This window comes from Verticillium alfalfae, genomic scaffold (assembly GCF_000150825.1).
Source record: "Verticillium alfalfae VaMs.102 supercont1.3 genomic scaffold, whole genome shotgun sequence".
NCBI lineage: Eukaryota > Fungi > Ascomycota > Sordariomycetes > Glomerellales > Plectosphaerellaceae > Verticillium > Verticillium alfalfae.
This window is the reverse complement of record NW_003315036.1, coordinates 2907680-2930940: the sequence shown is the minus strand read 5'-3', so window position 1 is coordinate 2930940 and position 23261 is coordinate 2907680. Positions and strand designations below refer to the sequence as shown.

Genomic DNA, 23261 nt, shown 5'->3' with positions numbered 1-23261 from the left:
CAACGCTCCCATGTCATGCGGTCCACCGCTTATCGCGACCAAGGGTCGGTCTGGGGTGGAGCGCTTGGTATCCAAGCGCGACCCTACCCCGCTTGATCCGTGCACGACTCAAGGCGCTAAAAATGCACTCGTGGAGCTCCGTGCACAGCCACCCAGCCAATCTTTATCTTTGAGCTTCCTAGCTGCTGATACTCAACCACCTAGTTTGCTGCGGGAATCCAAGCCCAACCACTCAGAACGGCGTGTTGTTGTATTGTGGCACATCGCTATCATGTCCTGATCTTGCGACATGGAGCGCTCTGGACTGGAGGGGGGGGGGGAGGCAGCACTCGAAGGGGGTTCTCTACTGCCGGGCCCCCATTGTATGTCAATCACCCAACGTCAGGTGTCACCCTCCAGTCGCAAAACCGATGTCACTGGACGAGTTACTGAGCATGGGCCGTGCTGGGCAACCCCCCTCACCTCCCACATCATTCCCTTTGAGTTCACGCTCATCACATCCCATTCCAACCTCGACACCATCCTTCTTCCCTTTTCTCATCTTCCGCCATTGTACACTCAGTTTTCAACCATTGGCATTAGGTGACAAGACCTCTCAATTCCGTTGCTCCAGTATTGTCCATTGTTCGTTCGCGGTACTTGTTCCTTTGGTGTACGCTTGCTCCCGACGTCAAGCCAGCGAGTTCCGTCACCTGAGCGCGTCCACTCCATGGTAAGGCATCGTGCGATTCTGCAGCACTGCCGAGGCAAGGAAACCCACTGACGAATCGATATTCTCAGGGTACCTGTGGCTACTGACGAAGCGCAACAAGCACGAAGCCGTCGACATCCGGAGTTGGTAGGCTTAGCACGTATACGAAACAATTATCATGGCCACCATTGCCCTTTCCCGACCACTGCCTCCTCATCGACCGTCGTCCGCTATCAGCCCCATCTCAGCGATTTCCCTCGACACCATCAGTGTGCAGCAGCAGGCATCAATACCAAACAAGCACATCCCAGTCTGTCCTCCAGGCCCCGCACCAAGCGGAGACCTTAGTACCCCACCACCGTCACCACCAAACGATCCTGACGACGAAGACGTCCAGCCAGCCTCATGGCTCTTCCCGCCCAACGACTTCGCTTGTATTGAGTCAGGTCCTCTGAAGCTGTATCAATTGCATCCTCAGGATCTGGCTGCAGCGATTGATTTCGCCTCTCGACAACCTTTGCCAGACACGTCTCGAGTGTTCCCCTGGTTCCACGGCCTCCATCCACACAACCATATCCAGCAAGCTTTCTTCATCGCTCGCCGCCGAATGCTTAGAAGAACCCCTACTTGCATCAGAGGATTGGTTCTCGTCAAGGCGGATGGCGACCTTTCGGTTTCTCGATTGAAAGGTTCCATCGCTCCTCAAGAGTTTCTTGACACACAATCAACACCTGGGCTCATAGACATCGATCCAAAAGACGGATTCTGCGTTCGGAACTTTCAGATACAGGCTGCCAAGATAGCCGGCGTTTCCGATGTGGTTGTCTATGGCGAAGATGCCGTAATCGTACGGAAAGTGGCGTGGGATGTCGTTACGGCCCAGCGCCGCTGGCGTGACAAGCACGAGGCCCAAGGCCAACCTTTGCCTGTGTATAACACATTCATTTGTGTAGGCCCTTTTGAAACCTTTGAGGCAAACCATTCCGAGGTTGTTGCCATCGACTCCACCGGGCAACTGACCGGTAACGTTCTCGACTTCTTTCACCAGGAGAGGAAGGAAATGTACGCTATGACTCTGGCTTCCGAAATTTCCCATAATGTTTGGGTAGGCTCTACACCCGATCACCCCACCGAGGATGAAGCCGAGTACGACGTCCTCATAGAATGCAGCGACGTGGGACGGATTAACCCGGCGGCCCTCAAGAGCATTGCTCGAGGGCAAGAAAAGGACAACCAGCAGCCATATATCGACTTCCCCTCATCCGGCAGTATTCTTCCGCCGACCTGGTCCCAAGTCGAGGCCGACGGCATCCTAGAAACATGCAAGTGGATTTACCATTTGGCCCATGGCACGTTCCCGGCCGACGAGCCGTCCCCCAAAAATGAGAATGTTGATATCCAGGCGAGGCCGAGAAAGATACTTATCCACTGCGCGGACGGTTATACCGAGTCCACCATGTTAAGCATTGCGTATCTGAGCTACAGCACGGGACGCGGGGTTGCTGATTCCTGGCTGCATCTACACACGGAAAAGAAGCGCAATTTCTTTGCTTACCCTACTGATGTAGCTCTGCTGACGTGCATTGAGCCACGACTACTACATGAATCACCCGTCCATGCAGATAAGGGACTCTCTAGCATCACGGATTTGATCAAAGACCCTACTTGGATGCACAGCATGGACGGCTCGCTTCCCAGCCGCGTACTTGATTACATGTACCTCGGCAACCTTGGACATGCCAACAATCCCGAGTTACTGAGGTCCCTAGGCATCGGCCAAATCCTCAGTGTCGGAGAGATGTCCATGTGGAGGGATGGAGAACTTGAGCAGTGGGGGTCCGATAATGTGTGCCTCGTCCAGGGCGTCCAGGACAACGGCATTGATCCCTTGATGGATCAGTTTGAAAGGTGCTTGGACTTTATTGGTAAATCCACCCCGTTCGACGCATCCCCCCCTCTCGCTACAAACCTGATCTGACTGTGAACCAGAACGTGGTCGATGCAATGGTACGGCGACACTTGTTCATTGCCGCGTTGGCGTATCGCGCAGTGCCACCATTTGCATTGCCGAGGTGATGAAGTCACTCAACTACTCCTTCCCTCGAGCCTACTGCTACGTGCGAGCTCGTAGACTGAACGTCATTATCCAACCTCACCTTCGATTTGCATACGAGCTTCTGAAATGGGAAGAGATCTTACAAGTCAGAAGGGGAGGTCCTGGGGCGTTGAAGAGGGAGCTCGAGTGGGCCGATATCACTCGAGAAATCGCCTCGATGAACAGGCCGTATGCGAGGTGATCATCCGACCATACAGGCACACAAGCAGTATCATATCCGGACACTGCTCCGAAGATGAACGACGTGACGAATTATGAGCTCGAGGATGTGGTTTCCCGGGGGGGATGACGACCACCACGAATACTTCATGGCGTTGACTATTCTGTGCTATTTTTCGATGTTCTACGGATTGGCCGTATTCCGCACGCGCTGTTAGGTCAGTGGGAATGCGCCACTAATACTGGGTAAAGCACACCTACACAAACAAACTTGTATGGAGATCACGGGTATTCACAGCACGCCGAGGCTTCGGGCGTCTCGTTTTAGGATGATAGGATATTACACGGAAGTTCTTTCGGGGGTTCATTTCATTATATGTTAGCAAGGGAATACTCCGTTGATGCCTCCGAGGCCTTTTGGGGAAAGCATCAGGCTTGTTGGTGTTCTCGCACGCACTTTCAAACTTTCTAACGAGTTAGGGGAACATGTAACCAAGGAGGGCAGGCGTATGGCAGCGACCGCACTGCACACAAGTAAGAATCATTATTTAAAGCACTGCTTTACCAATAGGATGCTTATTTGGATTGCACCCTTGATGCGATGGAAGAAGGCAAAATTCAAAGGCTCAGGGGTCCAGTAGCCATAAATCTGATCCCGGATGACATTACCAAGATGATTAGCGTAAAGCGGATGTTTTCGATTATATCGGGGGCCTGAGAGGGCCCTGAGTCGACGACAATCGTTGGCTGGGGCTCTGGCAGGTCGAGGACAAGATAACACCGAACCATGCATCGCGCCTCAAGCCCCGTATGCAGAAACGTCCAGTTTATCATCGCTGTCAAGAACACTAAAGATGATGAGTTCGACGTTCGCTAGATCATGTCAGGTGTCTCGGGCAACGTACGAGAATTGCTTGAGCAGGTAGCCTTCGCCGCCTTGCTCCATGTCAATGTTGAAGACGTAGAAACCGCCGTCGCTCGTGACTACCATCACCTGAGGGCTGTTACTGCTCATGGCGACAACACTTCTCAGCGGTCCAGTGGACGGAGTGGACGATCCCCCTCCACTATTGTTCAGACCTCGCGAAGTGATCGGCCCCGGTTGAGATGACTTGGGAATCTTGATGTAAGCGAAGTCCCTTGTTGGCTCCCACATCTCTGTAACTGTCTGCGGCAAGTAGGACCCTACAACGCCGGCCACACTTCGGCCCATTATCTGAGAAGAACGACGCAGCATGCTGCTGAACGACCCACTCTGCCTTCTATGGGCCTGAGCGGCATGGTCGTTGCCACCATTACTCGAACTCGCGCCATCAGCCACTTCACTCCGTGGAGAATTAGCTGCACTTCCGACCGGAGACTCGTTGGTGCTGTCGTGGCTGCGAGCCCTTGACCAGCGGTCCTGTCGAGGCGAAGATGGTGTTTCGGCTGTCGCAGTAGCTATCGCTGGAGAGGCGCCCAGGCGGAAAATATGAACCGTGTCCGAGGTGGAAGAAATGCAGAGCAGGGTGGAGCTCAGGTTGAAAGACATGCTATATATGGTGGAAGGATATGTACCGCGGCGGAATTGGTAGAGCTTCTGACCCTTCGGGATGGAGAAAACGCGGATGATGGTCCCCGTCTCGCTGGCCGTGGCCAGGAGCGTCCCCTCGGCGTTGAGTGAAATGCAACACAGAGGGGACCGGTGTGCCTCAATGACGTTGACAGCCTTGAGAGCGACGGTATCAAAAGACGAGGACCTCGCCGGAAGTGGGCGCGACGTAGTTTGACAGGGGAGGCGCATGCGCGGGACGCCTGTCGCCGCTTTCGTCTCGGGGCTTCGGTAGCGGATATGCGATATAGCAATTCTCTGAGGACGGCGATAGGGCACAGATGGCATTTGGGTTTGGGGAGGTCGGGATCGTATACAGAAGGCTCATGTTGGAGATGTCGTACAGGTAGATTTCGGACTCTAGGACAACGGCCAATCTTTTTCGGTTCAGGCGGACGGCGAGCACAGCAGATGGGAACGTGAGCTCGCATATGACGGAGGATCTCTACAGCGACCTGCCTGTCAGTACTTGGTTCGCTGGTCGAGGAAGGGCGCGTGCCCGCTTGCCTTAGTATTCTGTATGATCAAGTGGCGAGGAGATAGGATCAGGGCGACCAGAGACGTGGAGAATAGCATTTCAATAATCGCAATGTTTCCGTCATCGCTGCTGAAGATTTTCGAGAACGGATCGGTGTGGTATATGCGAAAGCCCTTGGAGGTACCTGATGCGATGGGGGCAAGGCCGCGGGTCAGTCAAGGTCAGAGCAATGCATCGAGTCTGCTAGAGGAACAAGGTCTACTGACCAACAGCGAGACAGCTGTGATCCTGGTTAAATGTTATGAAGTTGAGCGTCGGGGTCGTCATTGTGTGGTTGTGGAGAAAGTAGGCTCCCTCGTTGTGCTTGGAGCCCAGCTCTCGCAAGCCGGGTGAATTGTAGCAAGCAGACACTTGTTAAAGTATCCGGTATCTAGGTCACCAAGAGAGGTCTCAGACTAGACAGACAGTCGTTCTTCGAAGACAGCGATCAACGAGCCATGGGCTGCCGTTAGAGCTGTAGCAGGGGCAGAAAGCTCCGGGGCGCCTAGACCATGCGATGGGTTCTATGACACAAGTTACAAGTGCGAGCTCGTGGCTGGAATCGCGTGTTGCAATAGCGATCTCTTGTCAACTCGTGAAGAGCACGGAAAGGACGAATGTGGGGGGGAGGTGTTTCCGACAACAGGCGAGGCTGGGAGGCGCAGGTCGAAGCGTCGTCTTGCCGTTCGCTGCGGGGGAGCTGTCCGTAGATAGATCACTCACGAGCTGGGCAGCTGCAGTGGATACGCATCCCGAACGAGCAGGGTTACTTGGGTGGCTGAAAGCTGGGCTCGAGCACAGTTCGCCATAGTACGGTACTACACAATGCATGGAGAAGCAGTGGGCCCGACGACTCGGTCAGACACTGAAGGTGGCAGGGATCCTGTCTGACCGAAAGTACCCTTTAATCCCACCCACTAAGCTCAATGTACCTACCACATGGTGGGGGGTCTTACCCGCAAACACCAGCAATGGGAAAAAATTGAGAGTGCATCGGGGTGAAGAAAACCTCATCTTTCTCGTTGCATACGATTCGCTATCTGCCTGTCAATAATCCACACGCGCTACGTTTCACTGCGTCGAGACCCGCAGCCACAAAATGACACCACCATCAGTCGTCCCTGCTGCTAATGGTCAGCAAGATGGGCAGAGCTTGGATGAGTTGGTGATGGGAGTATTTTGCCCTTCCCCTTTAGACTCATGCTGAGGAAAGCCACTAACAAAGCCATCTTTGGCCAGGTAGACAAATAGCAGCTCCATCGTGTCGAAAAGAAGTGTTGAGAAGCTTTACTACCCTGACGAGCCGCATTTCTACCGTTTCTTCGTGCCGCGATTTCAAAGGCGAGCACCACTGGTCAATCGCGGCTACCACCTGAGAATCAAAGTCATCGACACCATTGTTCGCAACTTTCTACGCGAGCCCACGTCTCGCAAGAAGGTGATCGTCAATCTTGGGTGTGGAAGGTGACCCATCCTCCTCTTCAGATGTTGGCTTGTCAGCATACAGCTACTGACTGATGTGTTCATCCATGTAGCGACGTGTTGCCATGGCAGTGTCACGCACGCTACCCAGAGCTGGCCGGTGACACTATGTTTGTCGACGTCGATTTTCCAGACTTGATGGAGAGGAAACGCAAGATAGTGTTGGCCCACCCCGAACTTTCCAGCCTGTTGGGGTCCTCCTGCGTGACGGGCACTGCGGGCTCCCCAATTCTGCTCCAGAGTGCCCTGTATTCCCTCATTGCCTGCGACTTGCGTCAGCCTTCAGTCCTTCAAGACTGCCTGTCCAAAGTCATAGGTGCAGACACATCTGATGTCAGCTTCCTATTCGTGGCTGAGGTGTCAATCACCTACTTAGAGACCCGAGCAGCCGATGAAGTCATCCGCTGGGCCAGCTCGATCGGCTCTGGTATGTCACTCTGCAGCACTCCCAGACAGCTACTTCCATCGTGTGCTTGAACCGCTTGCTCACTGTCCACTGTAGCCCAGTTCTGTTTACTTGAGCAATTGCTCCCTGATGGCCCGGAACACCCTTTTGCAAAGACGATGATGAGACACTTCAGTAAGATGAATACACCACTGAGGTCTGTGTCGCAGTATCCCACTTTGGTGGACCAACACCGGCGTTTTGAATCTCGAGGCTGGGCGACTGTGAAGAGCTGGCCTCTGTGGGAGGCTTGGGCAGACGACTACTTCATGACGGCGGCCGAAAGGAACCACCTCGATAATATGGAACCTTTCGACGAATGGGAGGAGTTTGCTCTCTTTGGCAGTCACTACTTCGTACTCCGGGCAAGCAATCAATCCACGGGAGAAACTTCGACGCCGCGACCACCACGGGAACAGTCGAGCACGCTTGAAAAGTGGCGTATAGCCATGCGACTTGATGAGCCCCCGAAAGGCGTGTCACTGCGACGCTTTGGCGCTGCTGTTCAAGTTGCCGTGCCAGGGAGACCCGAACATCTCTGCCATATTCTCGGCCAAGGACCCGGATCGCGTCTCAGCTCCCTTGACGTTCACTGCATCTCGGAAGAGGTCATTCCAGCGACATCGTCAGGCAATGGACCCTCACAGAGAGTGTGCTTCACTCTTACAGATCTGGGCAGCGCAGGGGTAATGCTCGCTGGTGGACGCGCCTCTCCTACCGCGCCGTCGAAGGAAACCTGGATCTATGCCACGTCTTCGGGGCGCTGGTATAGGTCCCACGACCTGCCCATGCCAACTTTTCGTCACTCGGCGGTTAGGCTAGGCTCGTCTTCGCTGGCTCTTGTTGTGGGTGGAAAGACGGATAAGCACACCGTGGCGACAGCGTGCCATGTATTCGATCCGAAGATCGGCTGGCGGACTTGTAAGCTTCGCGGGACACGTCCAGCAGTCTTCGGGGCGACCTTGATTGAGTGCCCCGAAACTGATGCTGCGGCCTACACGGGAGTCCTGATTGGTGGTATGCACGAGGATGGCACATGCAATCAGTCGACTTTCTTCTGGGAACTAGACATGGATGGCTCGGTAAGTGTGGTCAACGCGATCTCGCAATATTGCAGACCAGATAGGCCCAACGGGACTTACTAACAGTCAACAGTCTGACCTCTCCATATCTTTTAGACGCGGTGCGGATGCAGACCCCTCACTAACTGAGCATCATTCAAGCCTGCATAGATTTGGAGCCAACTGCCTTCCCACGCCTGATGGATGCTTCATCCTCTTCGGGGGTGTCACGGCGGCATCTCAGCTGTCTCAGGATCAGGATATACTGGTGCTCAAGATGAGAGCGAATAAGTTCAATGCAGTCGCTTGTCTTGTCGACGTTGATGAGAAGCGTAGTCTGCGCCCCTTCTTCATCGGGTCCTCTGTCGTATATATCGGGCACCACCAGTATGTTATCCTGGGGGGCGGCGCAACCTGCTACGGATTTGGAGGCTACTGGTCAAGGGGCACGTATAGCATCGTGTTTGACACGGCAAACGAAATGGTTGGAGATCCAGCCGCCGGTGAAGAGGCACCTCTACCCGTGCGATATGCGCACACAAACTACATTTGAACGCTCAGATAGAATCATGGCATTCAGGCAGATGCCTGCAAGTAGAAATGTGGCTGGCTCGACTAACTCGCTGCAAAGAAGAGGCACTCGAAATGTGCTGAACTCCTTACTCCAAAGTGACCTACTTAGTTACTCCTAGGGTATCTACCTAGGTAGCTGGGTCAGGCTGGGCTGCAGTTGTGATTTGGACGGACGAGTGACATCATCCGCCCTTCAGTGTGTGTCGCAATGGAACCATGCCACACCACGCGAGTAGATGCCCACTCCCACTGCTCAGAGGGTTGCGTTTCAGCTGCATGAAATACCTAGCGGTCGGCGTTCATGACGATAGCTGACCACCTAAGGTACCCAAGGAGGATCCTTGAGTCGGGTCTTTTGACTGGCGCACCACCAGGTCTTTCGCATTATGCACTTCCGACCCTGTCATACCCACTTCCCTTGACCTCAGCCAGCATCGCATTTCTGTTTCCCCATAGTACTTGCATTATCCTGTTGAACTATTCACAGCCCTCTCTTGATCCCGAGTTTGATTGCGCATACTGAGCCCTTCGTACACGTCGCACTTCTGCCCACATTCTCGAGACATGTCACGGTTTTACGAGCAAGGCGCAGGGGAAGATTTCTACCGCGGGCGAGCCCCGCGGCGTGACTTCTCGCCCAGTCCGCTTCCAGACGACAGGCCGCAGTATCGCAACTACGCATACAACTCAGGCCCCACACACGAATATCTCCATGTTCCGCCGGACAACTACGGTCGTCCGCGCTCTCTACCGCCTCAGCACGGCGTCATCCCACGCCCACCTTCTCATCACGACCGCAGCAACGCCTACCGCACCCGGTCCCCCTCTCGTCCCAACCATCACGAACGTCATTCCCACGACAGAAGCCCTATTGATCGCGCCTGCCGTGCAGTTGACAGCACCTTCACGCAGACCTCATCCGGTCTGGGTGTTGGGCTCCTCGGCGCCGTTGTCGGCGGCCTAGCTGCACGCGAGGCGAGCGATGCCGCCACGCGATCGCGAGACAAGAAGGACGCTTCTGTAGGCTCGTATAAGGGCCGTAAGAGCGAGACTGACAGGTCGCGGGTCGTGTCGACTGTTGTCGGTGCTATCGTAGGTGGCCTCGGAGCGAATGCCATTGAGAAGCGCTTCGAGCATGCCCGTGAAAGACATCGAAGAGAGCAAGAGGCGTGGGAGCGTAAGTGGGGCTCACCAGGTGGGCGGCCGCGCCGTGATGACAGTCGGGGCAGAGTCTATGGTCGAGACTTGGGATGGAGTGACGGTGACGACTATGGCGCACCAGTTCACCGAATGCCACGCAGGTTGGCGAGCCATGATGAATTTCGGCACAGGGTGTGATATCTCCTACTATGAGGCTTGGCGATTGGGGTTTGGGCTAGCAGGATGCAACGCTAGCATCATCCCATGGGACTTGACGACCGCCTTTTGCTTTGTATGTTTTTTATATGGGCTTGGGGGTTCAGGCTTTGGCTAATACAAGACGAAACGAATACACCAGGACGCCAGCGTTTGACAATGATCTACATCGAGCCGTCCATGTTCTACCCTGCTTGAAACTGTGAGGTTTTGCTTTGTCAAGACAAGACTTTACAGTGTCCGAACATATCCTGGTGGTACACAAATACTACTTCCCAAACCCCTTCCTTGGAACCTGTCAGGAAAATCCAGTGATGGGCTCCAACTTGCCATCGTAGGCAGCCGATGAAACAGCCAATTGGCAACTAGTGCGAGCCTCGAAACTCGAGGGGCGAACCACCGCCGTCGTCTCGATTGGCGTCTTTACCATTCATGGCCCCAGCCTGATCTATGCCATTGACTCCTTCATTGCCCGAAGAGTCCCAGTGGTGTTGTTTCCGGTACTCATGGAACATTCCCTGTTGCTTGGTGACGTCGGGTCTTGTCAGCTGATTGCGGTACGACCGCTCGCGCTCGACAATGACCTTGAAGAACTGAGCGATTTCAGCAAGCGCAATCTGCTGTACTTCAGAACAGCCAATCGTGTTGAAGAGAGATTGCGAGTCGACCAGCTGCTTGGCAATGACCGAGTCGGGCTGACAGAAGGTACGGATGCGAATAGCGCGCGCGTTGACCTTCATGGCGTGTAGAAGCCCAGCAATATCGAGCGGGTTTCCCTGGCGACGGCCGAAGAAGCGAAAATCGGTCAGGTGAAGGTTGATGAGCTCTAGTTGTGTCTCCAGGTCATATCGATAGCCTACGACGCGGGGACGGCCTTTGCCTTTCCAGCCATTGGCGATGACCTTGAGCTTATCTGTATCCAGGCGACCGTGGCCGAGCTCGTTGGTAATGTATGCGTGGATGGCATTGCTGACTTGAAATTCTAGTTCGCAGTATAGAAGACTCTGCTCGCGAGGATCCAGTGATATAGCTAATTTGTCGGCTTTCGGGGGGTTGGCGTCTTTCTCGACCTCACGAGGCCGCCGCACGTTCTTGCTCTCAGTCTGTATTTCGTCAGTCTTTGATCATGTATTCCCCCAACTGTCGTAAAGCGTAGTCTACCGCGAATGACATACCATGCCCTTGGCCATTTTTTTGATGCTATCCAGAAGCCCCGTCTTCTTCGGTGAGCCATTCTTCTTCTTGTGTTCCGGGGTTTGATTGGGGTTGGGACGCTTAAGCCAACCCTGTTCCCCGATGAGTGTTTTGCCGCCAATTTTTTGCACAGGAAGAACCTCAAAAGCAAAGTAAGTGACAAGAGGGGAATATAAGTCTACCTCGCCTGTCACTTGCTTCGGCTGTTCTGCCCGCGTGGCAAGCTGAGGCGCTTGGCGGGAGCTCTCGGCGCATCGTCGTTCTGGATGCGGGCTACGATTGCGCGTCGGGGTCTTCAGAGGTTCTGGGCTAAGTAGTTCAGGACTTGAAATCTCCATGGGATCCCAGTCGTGGTACGTTTGCAGGACGTCGTCAATGTGATGCGACACGGCGCTCTTCTCAACAGACAACGGTCGTACACGAGGATCTGCCCGGTGCTCTTCTTGTGAGTACACCGAGGACCAGCTATCATCTATAGGTGCAAACGCAGGATGAGCCTTGAGAGGGTGACAAGCGGCCGGTACCGTCGGAGCACGATGCACGAAGGTTCCATACTTTCTGGCCTCGTCGACGGCTATGCGGTTTGGCGTGTTCTGGCACCGGCGTTCGGCAATCGTTCCCGATGGTCTTCCGATCTTATCGGAAAACGGAGGCATGAGGTCGGAGAACGTGGTCGAGGTGCTGCAACGCTTGTCTCCCCCTCGCTTCTGGCAAGGGGACGAACGCAACTCGTCGTTGCCTTGGTGTTTCGGTCTGTTGCGATGATGGACATGAGGAATAGAATTTGGGAAAGAACTCATGCCTTGGCTGGATAGACCGTATTGTTCTGGGTTCTTATTGGATTCATGCAATGCGTTCTTGCTGGCGTCTTGTTCACCCTGAAGACCAATGGGACTCTTGCAATTCACGTTGCTATGACTAGAGAACCTATCAGAAAACTCAGTCTCCATCAGCGACATCTGGCGTGTGCACGGGACCAGACTAATAAACTCACACATCAGCCAAACGGTCCATCTGGTACTCCGTCAGATCCATGTTGATATGGACAGACTGTCGAGGTAGTCGTTTATGGGGCGAGAGTGATCGCGCTCGGCTAGGCGACACCGATACAAAAGTCCCGTGAATCGGACTCCGAGCGCCCTCCCTGCTGACGGGGTTGTCGAGGCTCCTGCCTTTCCTCTGGTGCGTGCCAAATGTCCTGTCAAGCATGGTGGCTATGTCCCTTGCGACGACTGAAGCGAAACTTTCTGGCGGGCACTGGATCCTGGAGCTGGGATGCGCTGTGCTTCGAGGCGAGGAAACTAGGGTAGAGCAGGTGCCAGAAAAGCCAGAGACTGTTGGCGTGTATAGTTGCGGCGCAGTCCAACTGGGGAAAGGCCCGACCTCTTCCGGATCCCTGAAAAGGTCACTATCCAGGCTGTCTATCCAGTGTTGAAGACGTGACGCTTTTGACAATGGCGACTCTGGTAGTGATGTCACTGGTCAGTAGAAGGTCTGTGTTGCTATTGTCAATGAAGAGGTGAATGGGAGTCCGCCGTTGGTGATTGCGATTCGGGTCGGTGGCGCGTTCTGCATTATTGACCCTTCCACGTCGTCGCGCTCCTGCCAATGCTCACTCCAGTAGGTGGAAAGGCAACCAATATACCTTGCCAGGTACAGGCAAAGAAGAGTATTCCAAGATATGCTGACCCGCGTGATGTGATGTGACATACCTGAGTTGAGGTCCTGTGCTCCAGCCGGACGAAGACATTCATCCGGCTCCAGCTTTAGGTCCGGCTGTGGCGAGGAGGAGTCATCCTGCCGTACCATTATGGAAACCGTCTTATGTCGGCGATAATGCAGTCATGGATCAGTTCAGTCAGCACAAGACGAAGACGGCTCCCTCGATGGACTCAATTTCTCGAACATCACCAGATACCCTACAACATCGCCGTCTTTGGTTGCTTGTCTCCCGAGATCGGCTGCAAAGTCTGCGCAAGACCGCAGCATTGCCCAAGCCAATTCCAAGCACCTGGTTCCGTCATCGACAGGGACCATCCTAGGAATGGCCATGGTGGTCCTGTTTCTTTTCCATACGCGGCCAAATTCGGCTGGACTGTGCCGTTGAGTCCGCAGTCATAGCGGACCGGCTATAACCCGATTATTGTTGGCACTTCAGGACTATGAAGAATAGGAGAATCGGAGCATGTCGTCGACTTCCTCCCGTCGAGAGTGGTATGGCAATTCCGAGCGGCAGCTCAGAGTCGGACCGGTCTCCTCAAGGGTTACCAGGTGAGTAAGAAGGTACGTACCGGTTCGGATTTCCCGACTACCACGACCAACGCTAAGCCACCAATGACATGCCGCTTATATAACACAGCGACAACAAGAGTCCGGCGACCCACAATCATCACTACCGAGTCGACTTCCCGGCGTGGGGCAACCGTGCGTCCTGGCCTTGCGACTCCTCACTGTCTCCAAGGCCGGGCATTCTGGCTGGCAATGATTCGGGCCCCGCCTCCTAGTCCTGCCACCAAGCAGATCCCGGGAATATGGGTTTCTTTCGCAGGGCAGAGCGAGAGCCCTGGATCGCGGGGTCAATTACCGTTCCCTCTACCCGTCCATGCTACCTTAGGAGCTCCCCACATCTCCCATTTTACGGCCGTGACTTCGGCATCGATCACGGCCACCTTTGACCTGAGTTATAAGACTCGCTGCCTCGCACTCCAGTCCTGCGTCCTTGAACCCTCACACATTCCGCGATCGGTACCAGTTTCCGAGTGATCGGAATATCCCAACCATCCCTTTTCTGGCCCAAAGTCCCTCTACAAGCGTTGTCTTTCCCTTCCCAACTCCAAGGCCAATCTCAACATGACGGGCGCCTCCCAGGATGTTCCTAAATATGACATAGGTCAGTTTGTATAGTCTACGCCGGCACTCCACGAGGCGACGGTTCTTTTATCATGATTTTGTTCTCATTCGTCGTACAGTCATCGTCGGTGCTGGCCCTGTTGGCCTTATGCTGTCTACCTGTCTGGCCAGGTGGGGCTACAAGATCAAGCATATTGACAACCGGCCGGAACCAACCAAGACCGGCCGTGCTGATGGCATTCAGCCGCGCTCTCTGGATCTTCTTCGCAACATGGGCCTCAAAACTCACATCATGGCCCATAAGCCCGCTCGTGTCTTTGAGGTTGCATTCTGGGACCCCGTGAGCAAAGGTGATGGCATCGCGAGGACCGGCACGTGGGCGAGCTGCCCCAGCTTCATCGATGCGCGGTATCCCTTCACCACTCTCCTCCACCAGGGCCTCATTGAGCAGGTATTCATCTCAGACCTGGCCAAGAACAACGTCAGCATTCAGCGTCCGTGGACAATCTCAGGCTTCACTTCAGACGTCGCGCAAGACCCAGAGTACCCCGTCGAGGTGCAGCTGGAACACCAAGATGGAGGCGCCCAGGAGACGGTCCGTGCCAAGTATCTATTTGGCGGCGAGGGTGCGAGATCTTTCATCAGGAGCCAGCTCAACATCGGCATCAAGCACAAGGATCCCATTGAGCACGTATGGGGTGTCATGGACGGCGTTGTCCGGACCGACTTTCCCGATATCAAGGTACGTGGCTGGCAACGAAAACAAAATGTCCATGTTTCATGTCGGCTTACCGTTACAACAGATGAAGTGCACCATCCACAGCCCGCACGGCTCCATCATGGTTATCCCTCGTGAGGATAACATGGTGCGCCTGTACATTCAGATTGCCTCGTCGACCGATGCCGACTGGAACCCACGAAAGACGGCCACGGAGGCAGATGTCCAAGCTTCGGCGAAGCGCATTTTCCAACCGTACCATGTAGAGTGGGATCGTGTCGAATGGTACTCGGTGTATCCAATCGGTCAGGGTATTGCCGACCGTTACACGTTGGATCATCGTGTCTTCCTCGGTGGCGATGCGTGCCACACCCACAGTGTAAGTCTCGGAAACTGAAAGCCACTGTGAATCGAACGCTAGCTAACGTGCCGAATAGCCCAAAGCAGGTCAGGGCATGAACACCGCTTTCCTGGACGCCCAGAACTTGGCCTGGAAAATTCATCTAGTCGAAGCTGGTTTCGCCCACCGGAATCTGCTGGCAACGTACGAAACCGAACGGAAGCACGTAGCGGAGGCTCTCCTCGACTTTGACAACAAGTACGCCAAGCTATTCTCGCAACGGCCTGATGCGGCGACAGAGGCGCAGGCTGCTTCCCGAAATGGGCAAGCCGATGCCGGTGACAATGATTTCATCAGGGCCTTCAAGGAGTCCTGCGAGTTTACCAGCGGATACGGCGTTGCCTACAAGTCAAATGCCCTCAACTGGTCGACAGAGCACCCCGCCCAGTCGCCATTGATCAACCCGAGCGGGTCGAAGCTGCGTACAGGCCGCCTCTTGATCAACGCCAACGTCACGAGGGTCGTTGACGCGAACGTCGTCCATCTCGAACAAGAGGTGCCCATGAACGGCTCTTTCAGAATCTTCGTCTTCGCAGGCAAGCCATCAAAAACCAGCCGCGCTCTGAGCGACTTCGCGGACGGACTCCAAGCCAGGAATTCGTTCTATGCAACGAACCAGCGCTCGGATATCGACATGGTGTCTTACCATGAGACGCACAACCCCCACAGCCGCTTCTTCACCATATGCACTATCTTCGCAGCGACGAGAAGTAGCATTGAGATTGCGCGCGACGTTCCCAAGCTGATGGCACGATATCGCGACCACGTGTATGCCGACGACCTCTGGGACCGGAGGGTGCCGGAAGCAAAGGCAGCCGCGCATGCCAAGATGGGTCTGGATGAAGAGAAGGGAGGTGTTGTGGTTGTCCGACCTGACGGCTACGTGGGTGTTGTTGTGGGGTTGGCAGAAGGTTCTGGCACTGTTGACGCGTTGAACGAGTACTTCGCTTCCTTTGGCGCAAAGCAGGTGAGACTGTCTGCACAACTTTGAAAGGAGAAGGCCCCACCGCCAAGAGCGGTGACCTTCTGAAGAACACGATCTGTTCTCATGTAACGATTAGTCCTATTTCGCCGGTGGACACAGCAAGCCTGTAGACACAGCAAGCCCGTAGACGTTTCGTAGCCGCAGATGTGCTGATTAGACACTGTACAAATTGAATTGCCGTTCAAAGGAGATGTCCTATTCCAGAGGCATACAGCGCATCCAATAGTTGTGACGCTATTCGATGCAGCTACCTATCTAAGCACCCGGGTAGGGTGAATACACACCTGAGGTGCAGAATTGATTACAGTGCCTGCAATGTGAAAGCTGAGGAAGGGATCGGTATGGCTTGTGACACGTGATCAGATATTCCTTGAGTGGAGTACTTTTGGTGTTGAGTGAATGCAGTTTGGACCCACCTCGAAATCTCCATGCTGCATCGCGACTTCCCTGTCGTGCATCAACCATCGCAGTCGCGCGTAAAGCCACGCTTTGTTCAACTTTCCCACCCACCCACTACCTGACCTTTCCTGATACCAGCATCGTTTTCTAGAGAAGAAACCACGCGGATGCGCTGTAGAGAAACCAACGAGGCGCGACGCGACAACTGTCGCAACGACCAAGGCTCCTCTAGCTGCTATCCCACCCGACGTGTGGAATTGTAACGTCCCCGACTTCCTTCACTATAGCATCTAGTCCTCCCACCCAACAATTCAGATCACTGCACTACGTGGACGCTCCCAACTGTCTTATCACTGCACCTAGTTCATCCTCATGTCGGCTTATTGCACTTGCTTGCGATGCCACTCATCCTGTCCCCCTGCAACATCGAGTCCCCCCCCCCCCCCCCGCCCACCATGACATGCGTACCTCTAAGCAAGCCATCCACCTCGCACCTCACCTGGATCCTAGCAACCACCGGTTCAGCATACGTGTAGCAGTGGAACTAGACCAGTGAAACAAACACTGTAAGCTGACTGCAATGGCTTTACCAGAACCTGAACTTCTCCAGCGACAAAGGTTGATCGCTCACGGGTTTCCCCTCGTCAACGTGCGCGACGTCAGCACTTACTGGAGGCCCATCAAATCGAATCACGCCAGGCTCCTCGACCCGACCAGCGCCATATTCTCACAGAGATGGAAGCCTTACTATAACAACCCACTGCTTATGTACAAACCACCCGAATTCGCATGTCCCGACGACCCTCTTCGCGGTTGCATCATTGCGAAGACAGACAGCTGGATGCTCGCGACCCGTTACGACGGCTATAAGGCGCTCAAGAGAAGGAAGGCGGAACTTGCCAGGAAGGAAGGCACCACTCACAACTACGTTCCGAGATCTCATACCTCCCATCGCGCCCGAGCCACCGACCCCACGACCTCTTCCCTAATTACCAACGACAGGCTCAAGCAACACAGAGTACTTGCTTCACTAGCAGGGAAGCACAAAAGTTGCCTTGTCGATGAGGATATCGCTCGTTTTTGGGAACCACAACAGACTGGAACATTGCATGCTATTCCTTCGTCTACACGCAAGCGGAAGGCTGAATCAATAAAGCCAGATAGTGTTGCTGCGGCGTGGGAACAGTCGTCTCTCCTACGCACCGCAAGCTATGCTCGCCCTTACACAGGCCCTCAAGACGTATGTTGCCGCCAGGTAACTCTTGTCACATACAGCAGACGCAGACTAACCGTACCAAAGCATACGAGCCGCTTCCGTGCCACTGCCCCAGGCCCCATGTCGTGGACCAGTGACACCATGACACAGATCATTGAAAAGTTGTCAGCAGTGGTAAGCAGTCTGTTCGGGCCCGGTACGTGATCCCTGTTGTTATTTCTATCTTGGCCTTGCTCATTCTGATGCGTTACCCCAGTCAGTAACAAATCCAATGCTGTCGAACAACGCACTTCCGACCAACAAACAGGCAATGTTGCCTTGAAGAAACGCCGACTCTCCCAGCGTGGGGATGATGAACCTTCCTGGATCGATGAAGATGCCAGAGCCCGTCTCTGGGACCGTCATATCAAATGTCTTCTCCAGGGGCTCTCTCAGGCCACGATGTGCATCAAGGATCAGCATGCTGGTGACCTCGATCGTCGGAGTGCCCAGCGCTTCAGCTACCGTGGCGACAAATTTGCGCATCTGAGACTCGAGAATCTTGTTACACTTGTGATGCCAATCACCCATGCCTCGGCCGTCATTGAGCACCTTTATTCCAGGGACATGCTTGAACAGGCGAAACGCTATAACAAGACACCGCAAGCCCGCGTTCGATACAGCCTCGAGAGAAATGCCGAAGACGTTTCTTTCGACCACGCAGTGCGCCTGCTCGAGAATTTGCCTTCAGAACTGGGCCCTATCCTGGATTCCTGCCACGTGGATGATCATTTGCTAAAGACAGTCTGCAATGATCTCTACGCTCTTCTTGCGAAACGACCCATTCCGAGTCTGGTTGTCAATGCATCGACGGAAACACTCTCCTTGTGGGAGCGTTTGGCACGCGTTCCTGCTGACGAGGATGTCGTCATGCCCGATGCGCCAAGTATGACAGTTCCGCCAGCTATTTTGGCGATCCCAGGCAGCTTCCCGGAAGAGGACACCAGTCGTATAGCTGACGCACAGCCAAATTTGCGTCAAAGCGAGTTCGCTGCAAGCCGTCCTGCGCAATTTGAAATGCCGCTTGCCTCAAGAGACTCCTTACCTACCCTCCACGACGGTATTCCCTTTAACTTGACTCAAGCGCATCTTGTAGATCCGCAAAGCGCTGATACATCCAGCGAGAAGGGCTCCTCTAACGTGTATAACCACCGGTCCATGCGATCCATTCTGAAGGAGAAGCTGAGGTCAACGTCTTCGCCAGATGCGGCGCAATTATCTCGACGCAGACCTCACGATCGTGACCCTGACTATTCTCCCTACCACCCCCGCTCTTCTGTCGGATCGGCTATCCTATCGCCGGTCTCAAAGTGGTCTACTTCTAGATCACCACCCTCGTACGTCACGCGCCTGAAGTCGCCAAATTTGAGGCGAGCGACAGCCCCGAGCACGGCAAGCCTCTTCACCCCGGCCTCGCTGTCACTACAGAACACGGGTCATTACTTCGTTTCAGCCGGTGGGAAAGAGGCCGAAGACATGTCAGACGTTGACCAGACAACCCAGATCGCAGAAGGTTCCAACACGAAATTTGTTAATAGGGAGGCGTATGACGACACTCTGAGCAACACGGAGGCCATACATTGCACTTCATTCAGGCCGCTTTCTTATCAAGACATCGCCGACGGGCATCGAAATACAGCCAGTTATCTCCGTCATAGCATAAATGAGCTGGAGGGGCAAGGAGAAAGCGATAGCGCCGACGAGAAGCAAGAAGACCGCGAGCATGACGTGCTCACTCGCCACGGGGCCAGCATAAACGGTCACATGCAAGAGGGGCTGCGAAAATACTACAGACCCAGTTCGCCATTCTTCGGGTCGGACCTTGATAAACAGCTCTCGGGCCTGCAAATAAGCGACGAGAGGCAATCGGCTTTAGATGAAGTCGCACTTCGCAGGCAGGTCGAAGAGGAAGAACGGGAATTTCTCGCAGCAGCTGCAGCCAAAGCGCGGCGGAGGCCGAGAAAAAGCGTGCTGATGCTGAGAAACTGCTCAAGACGGGGGGCTTGCGTCCACCTCACAAGCCCATGGTTGCTCCGCTGTCAGATGACTGGTTGCGAAAAGTCGAAGCCTCCGTCACTCGTCAGGGTGCCAGCGTTGCGCGCACATTTGAGGGGACCGAACTCACCCCCCGCGACTTTGCCAGGGTTGTTCCTCCGACAGAATGGCTCAACGATGAGATTGTGAACGGCACATTGCTATGGCTAGATCGCTTCATCAACCTTGCAGCCGGTGTCAGTGACACTCGATCAGCGAACAGGAAGTGCCTTGCACTGTCGTCGTTCATCTGGAAGAGGATACAGGATGCTGGACCCGGGAGTACCGGCCGAGCGCTTCGCCGCTTTGGTGTATCCAAGGCGAACTTTGGCGACCTCGACACGGTTCTGCTACCAGTGTGCGAGAACTCTCACTGGACACTCATTGTGGTCCGGCCCAAGATGCGGACCATTGCTCACATGGACTCACTGAGCGTTGCTGGATCCGCTAGTAAACTTAAACTGGCCCAGGCTTGGGTCAAGGCTGTTCTCGAAGAGAACTTCATCGAAGCTGAGTGGAGGGTGGTACGACACGACGCCCCTCGACAGACGAACGGATACGACTGCGGCGTGCACACAATCACAAACGGCATGTGCATTGCTCTAGGTTTGAACGCTATTGACACCTATGCATCAGATGAGATGCCCCTGCAGCGACTTCGAATAGCTGCAATGCTACTGAATGGAGGTTTCAGCAAGGATTTCGATCTTGCTGGTCTGTGACATGACGAGGGTTCAATGGTGCGGCGGAAAGGGAGGACTTGGGGAGGCGGGGAAGGTTTCTTTCCAGCATCGTGACATCTGGTACCTTGCGTAAGGCTCTTTGAGTTGTGCATGGACTTGGATACGGGTGTCACACAGTCAAATGTCATGGTAGCGCTGAGATTTGGGCCGGATTTGGCAGGCGTTTGAAGTCAGTGATACCAGGAGTCGTAAGCAGCCACGGATGGCCAGCCACTCCTCCAAGTGACGAATCTTTCAAGTTTGGAACGGTTTTCTTCGGCCACAATCGTGCGAAGTACAGTGACGTGTTATGTTTTCGGTGCTTGTCACTCTGTGGTCACAAAACGACGACAGCCATGTCGATGAGGCTCTACGGATCGTGCCTGAGAAAAGAGGGGGAGGGGACTTGGCAGATAGCTTGGCATATGCTCCAACTTGCAGGGTGGCTGTGTCAGTGCGGCACAAAGGAAGGCCGCAAGGACATCAAGCCTAGAACTGTGGTTCCCGTAGGAGCGGGATGCTTGCATGAGCAGACTTGTCGAAAAACCCCAACCGACGTGACGAGAGCTCGCGACGCCTTGTCTGCTCTCGACGGCCAGCAGCGGATGTAGATGGAGATGATGGGTGATGGAAGGTCGAATGCGGGTCGTTGCCATCCAACTGACGGACGGACAAGGGCACGGCACACGGCAATAGCGCCCATTTGGGCACTGGCCGGGCCGGAACTCCCTTACGAAGCGGAAGGGAGTCACGATTATTTTAGTTCACATGGAAAAATCCAAGAGAACATTTGGCGTAGGTTACTTACAACCAGGGGATCGGATCACACGGCCGAAAGGCGGTCGGTCATTCAATTAGTGGCCGTAGAGCAGACAGGCGATTCCTTCGAGAAGCCCACGGCGCCCCTCCAAACCGCAACTGTCGTCAGAAATCCCCCGATTCGATGAACAGGCGTTCGGAGGAGCCGTTAGCGCCACGCCGCTCTGTAGATGGCAAAGGGCAGGGGGGGTCACATCTCAACACAAAGGAAAAAAAAGCCAGAGGGGGGAAAGGGGCCAGAGGACTGGTTCTCGAGACCCAGGCGAGGAGGAGTGGAGGAATAGACAAGACTCCATCCAAGAAACACGGAGAGTGGTTGGTTCACAAGGCGCCGAACCGAAAGGGGCAGCATTCCAGAAACTCGCCACCTTAGCGAAGTGGTGGGGCGCTCGGGTTTAGTCTTCGGGTGCAAATGAAGGGCTCGTTGGATCGGCCAAGGGGGGCATGCCGGTGGCTGGCTGTAAGTGGCAGGAGTGGGCTGTGGGCACTCTCTTTCTCGCCTGTCTTGTTTTGGTCGCCGGTGCCCCGACACATACCATCCACCATGTCAACCGTGTCCCCGTAGATGATCCAGCTGGGCTTTTGGGAGTCATGTCCGTCAGCCCAGCTGCACCTTTTGACTCGAGGAAGAGAAGAAGGAAAGAGAATGTAAAACAAGAATCACCCAGCTCTCCACTATACCGTTACACACAACAAGAACATTTCAGTCTGAACATGTCATGCCGTTGACGAGCCACTGTGGGCATGACGACAACGCGAACGGGATAGCTGGTTGACCATCGTCGCAGTCAGCAATAGGCCGTCTCTAAGCCGTGTTCCAGCCGCAGCCGCGACGAGTGATCGATCGACAGGTGCCTCTATTCGAGCCAGCACTGATGGTGGAGCGTGCCCTTCTCGCGGTGGTGTGGTAGCAACAAGCGTTCTGGGCTAACTGCGACGTAGATCGATGGACAGATCGGCATCTTGGTCAGAGATATTCAACCGGTCATCATATATGTGTGTCTGGGCAGAGAGACAAGGCAGGTCGAGAAATGAGCAACATGACAGACATTGTGTGTGAACATGGGATGATGCCACGGCGCCAGACTGGGCAGACCGGGCGGCAAGTCCCGCCTCGTCTTCATGTTCGATGCCCCCCTCCTCCTTCTCTCCCCTCCAAAGGAGGCACACTCGCCTTCTCATCTGCCACGAGATTACGTCGACGGGCAGGAAGCATCTCGTCCGAAATAGTGCAATGCAGCCGGAGTACCTTAGCACTGTCGATCTCCAGACCCCAGACAGAGCCCAGCCCTCCAACTCTGCCCCCCCCTCCCCTTCAGCGCCCCCAAACAATCGATCGGTAAGGTTGGGGGGGGGGAGGCTGGCACACGGCGCAGAAGACGGCAACATTGACGAAGAACCCAAGAAGCAACACGGGTTGTTCTCGTTCTTCACCGTCCGGTCCCGCTTTCGACCAATTCTCCTCCTCCCTCCACCAGTTTCCCTCTGACTGATGATTACTCGTTTTTCCCATTCTCTTGCGTAACCCTTTGGTCGCATGACGGCTTCTTAACAGACTTCGCTTGATCACTCGCCGCTTTCCGCAGTGGCCGGGGCTGGGGTAGCACCAGTCTGAAAAGTGGACTAGGCAAGTCGTCTGGCATCAATTCGGCTTCTAGCTTCTGGCCTCTCGCGTCTGGACTCTGACTGTGATTTCATTCGTCACTCGGCCTGGGCGGAGAGTAAGAGTAAGGGATTGGCTGAGAGGGTCTGTCCGATGGGGCGAGAAGCCAGGCGCTGGCCCCACCCCCTTCTGGGGCTTTCACGGAAAGGCTCCATAGTTTTGGAAGATTCAAATCGTTCGAAATGTTCTAGCGTGGCGCCACTGTGGGCCGTGACCAGCGAGATGTGACCC

At 54.6% G+C, this 23261-nt stretch overlaps 7 protein-coding genes across 7 annotated transcripts; 5 read left to right on the top strand and 2 right to left on the bottom strand.

The window, feature by feature from the left end:
- Nucleotides 1-925: 925 nt before the first annotated feature.
- On the top strand, nucleotides 926-3556 carry VDBG_03420 (pps1 dual specificty phosphatase; the record flags this gene model as incomplete). The annotated part of the gene is made up of 2 exons (XM_003007235.1): nucleotides 926-2616; nucleotides 2681-3556. 2 exons carry the CDS (start codon nucleotides 1299-1301, stop codon nucleotides 2986-2988), a joined length of 1626 nt encoding a protein of 541 aa, XP_003007281.1.
- Nucleotides 3557-3765: 209 nt separating this feature from the next.
- Nucleotides 3766-4845, bottom strand: VDBG_03419 (WD repeat domain phosphoinositide-interacting protein; the record flags this gene model as incomplete). Its single annotated transcript, XM_003007234.1, has 2 exons — nucleotides 3766-3814; nucleotides 3872-4845. The coding sequence occupies 2 exons, from the start codon at nucleotides 4843-4845 to the stop codon at nucleotides 3766-3768; spliced, it is 1023 nt and encodes a 340-aa protein (XP_003007280.1).
- A 1328-nt stretch (nucleotides 4846-6173) lies between these two features.
- Nucleotides 6174-8615, top strand: VDBG_03418 (leucine carboxyl methyltransferase; the record flags this gene model as incomplete). Its single annotated transcript, XM_003007233.1, has 5 exons — nucleotides 6174-6248; nucleotides 6318-6538; nucleotides 6610-6983; nucleotides 7059-8083; nucleotides 8157-8615. 5 exons carry the CDS (start codon nucleotides 6174-6176, stop codon nucleotides 8613-8615), a joined length of 2154 nt encoding a protein of 717 aa, XP_003007279.1.
- Nucleotides 8616-9199: 584 nt separating this feature from the next.
- Nucleotides 9200-9973, top strand: VDBG_03417 (predicted protein; the record flags this gene model as incomplete). The annotated part of the gene is made up of 1 exon (XM_003007232.1): nucleotides 9200-9973. The coding sequence occupies one exon, from the start codon at nucleotides 9200-9202 to the stop codon at nucleotides 9971-9973; it is 774 nt and encodes a 257-aa protein (XP_003007278.1).
- A 383-nt stretch (nucleotides 9974-10356) lies between these two features.
- Nucleotides 10357-12994, bottom strand: VDBG_03416 (conserved hypothetical protein; the record flags this gene model as incomplete). Its single annotated transcript, XM_003007231.1, has 4 exons — nucleotides 10357-11094; nucleotides 11167-12112; nucleotides 12180-12519; nucleotides 12898-12994. The coding sequence occupies 4 exons, from the start codon at nucleotides 12992-12994 to the stop codon at nucleotides 10357-10359; spliced, it is 2121 nt and encodes a 706-aa protein (XP_003007277.1).
- Nucleotides 12995-14035: 1041 nt separating this feature from the next.
- Nucleotides 14036-16265, top strand: VDBG_03415 (phenol 2-monooxygenase; the record flags this gene model as incomplete). The annotated part of the gene is made up of 5 exons (XM_003007230.1): nucleotides 14036-14075; nucleotides 14155-14777; nucleotides 14839-15132; nucleotides 15191-16120; nucleotides 16215-16265. The coding sequence occupies 5 exons, from the start codon at nucleotides 14036-14038 to the stop codon at nucleotides 16263-16265; spliced, it is 1938 nt and encodes a 645-aa protein (XP_003007276.1).
- A 1483-nt stretch (nucleotides 16266-17748) lies between these two features.
- VDBG_03414 (conserved hypothetical protein) lies at nucleotides 17749-20548 on the top strand (the record flags this gene model as incomplete). Its single annotated transcript, XM_003007229.1, has 4 exons — nucleotides 17749-17777; nucleotides 17846-17949; nucleotides 18061-19520; nucleotides 19688-20548. The coding sequence occupies 4 exons, from the start codon at nucleotides 17749-17751 to the stop codon at nucleotides 20546-20548; spliced, it is 2454 nt and encodes an 817-aa protein (XP_003007275.1).
- Nucleotides 20549-23261: the final 2713 nt, after the last annotated feature.